Below are 1359 nucleotides of genomic sequence, written 5' to 3'. Positions count from 1 at the left end.
AAAGAAAGCTGAGCACAGAAGAATTGATGCTTTTGAACTGTGGTGTTGGAGAAGACTCTTGAGAGTCCCTTGGACTGCAAGGAGATCAAACCAGTCCATTGTGAAGGAGATCAGTCCTGGGTGTTCATTGGAAGGACTGATGTTGAAGCTGAAACTCTAATACTTTGGCCACCTGATGTGAAGAGCTGACTCATTGGAAAAGACCCTGATGCTGGGAGGGATTGGGAGCAGGAGGAGAAGGGGATGACAGAGGATGAGATGGCTGGATGGCATCACCAACTCAATGAACATGGGTTTGGGTGGACTCAGGAATTGGTGATGGACAGAGAGGCCTGGCGTGCTGCGGTTCATGGGGTTGCAAAGAGTCGGACATGACTCAGTGACTGAACTGAGACTGTGGGAATATTTTTATAATCCTTCTGACACTCTACATGTTTTGAACTTGGTCCCTGAGTGGGATGAAAGAGGTAGAAGAGGACTTTGGATTTTCTTTGAATTGCTTGAATTCCATTTCTCTAATATCTGTTAAATGATCTTTAGCTCTTTTTAGTGCTTTTTCTTGCTTTCTTTTACTGTTCTACTTGTAGTTTTTATAATCATTCTCTTTTTCCCTTTAGGAACATTAATCCTGATGTTCTTTTTGAAGTACACAACTACAATATAACCACAGTAGAAAACTTTGAACATTTCATGAATAGAATAAGGTAAAATTTTATTTATGAGTATTTTGCACAATGTCCATTTCACTTTCAGTATTAGAAAATCTATCAATTAACTCAATGAGAAGGTTGATATATTTATTTTTAAAAGTTAATATTTTGTGTAATTTTTATATAGTGGGAGCTTAGTAAATAGTATATATGGTCCATTAAACAATAGTAACAACAAAATAAAAATAAGCCTTAGAATGTCTGTTATTATAATGATATAGCAAGGGGTCCTCCATTATAAGTTCTGTGTTATAGGTTATATTTCTATCTGAATATGGTTTTCTGCAGACCTAAACTATTGAAATTGTATTCAATTAACTTTTATTACATTTACATTTGTAGTGAAACATGAATAAAAGTCTGTAAAAGCTGACAGAGAAATGGTAATTTTTGTGAACACAGTTTATATTTCTACTATCCCTGTACATCTTTACAGTATAAGTAATACTGTAATATTATTGATATTATATTTATAACAGTGAATACTTAATATATGCTATACTAAGTCACTTCAGTCGTTTCCGACTCTGTGCGACCCCATAGACGGCAGCCCACCAGGCTCCCCCGTCCCTGGGATTCTCCAGGCAAGAACACTGGAGTGGGCTGCCGTTTCCTTCTCCAATGCATGAAAGTGAAAAGTGAAAGTGAA

At 36.7% G+C, this 1359-nt stretch overlaps 1 protein-coding gene across 1 annotated transcript in view; it reads left to right on the top strand.

Annotated features, from left to right (window-relative positions):
* Positions 1 to 1359, top strand: part of UBA5 (ubiquitin-like modifier activating enzyme 5) — a 33483-nt gene that overhangs the window by 10409 nt on the left and 21715 nt on the right. Inside the window, exon 5 of the mRNA XM_010839576.1 lies at positions 618 to 704. Within this exon, the coding sequence (XP_010837878.1) occupies positions 618 to 704 (87 nt within the window). The remainder of the gene's footprint in view (positions 1 to 617; positions 705 to 1359) is intronic.

Source organism: Bison bison, unplaced genomic scaffold (genome assembly GCF_000754665.1).
Source record: "Bison bison bison isolate TAMUID 2011002044 unplaced genomic scaffold, Bison_UMD1.0 scf7180017864119, whole genome shotgun sequence".
Taxonomy (NCBI): domain Eukaryota; kingdom Metazoa; phylum Chordata; class Mammalia; order Artiodactyla; family Bovidae; genus Bison; species Bison bison.
The sequence above is the reverse complement of the archived record's forward strand: the minus strand, read 5'-3'. Positions and strand labels throughout refer to the sequence as shown.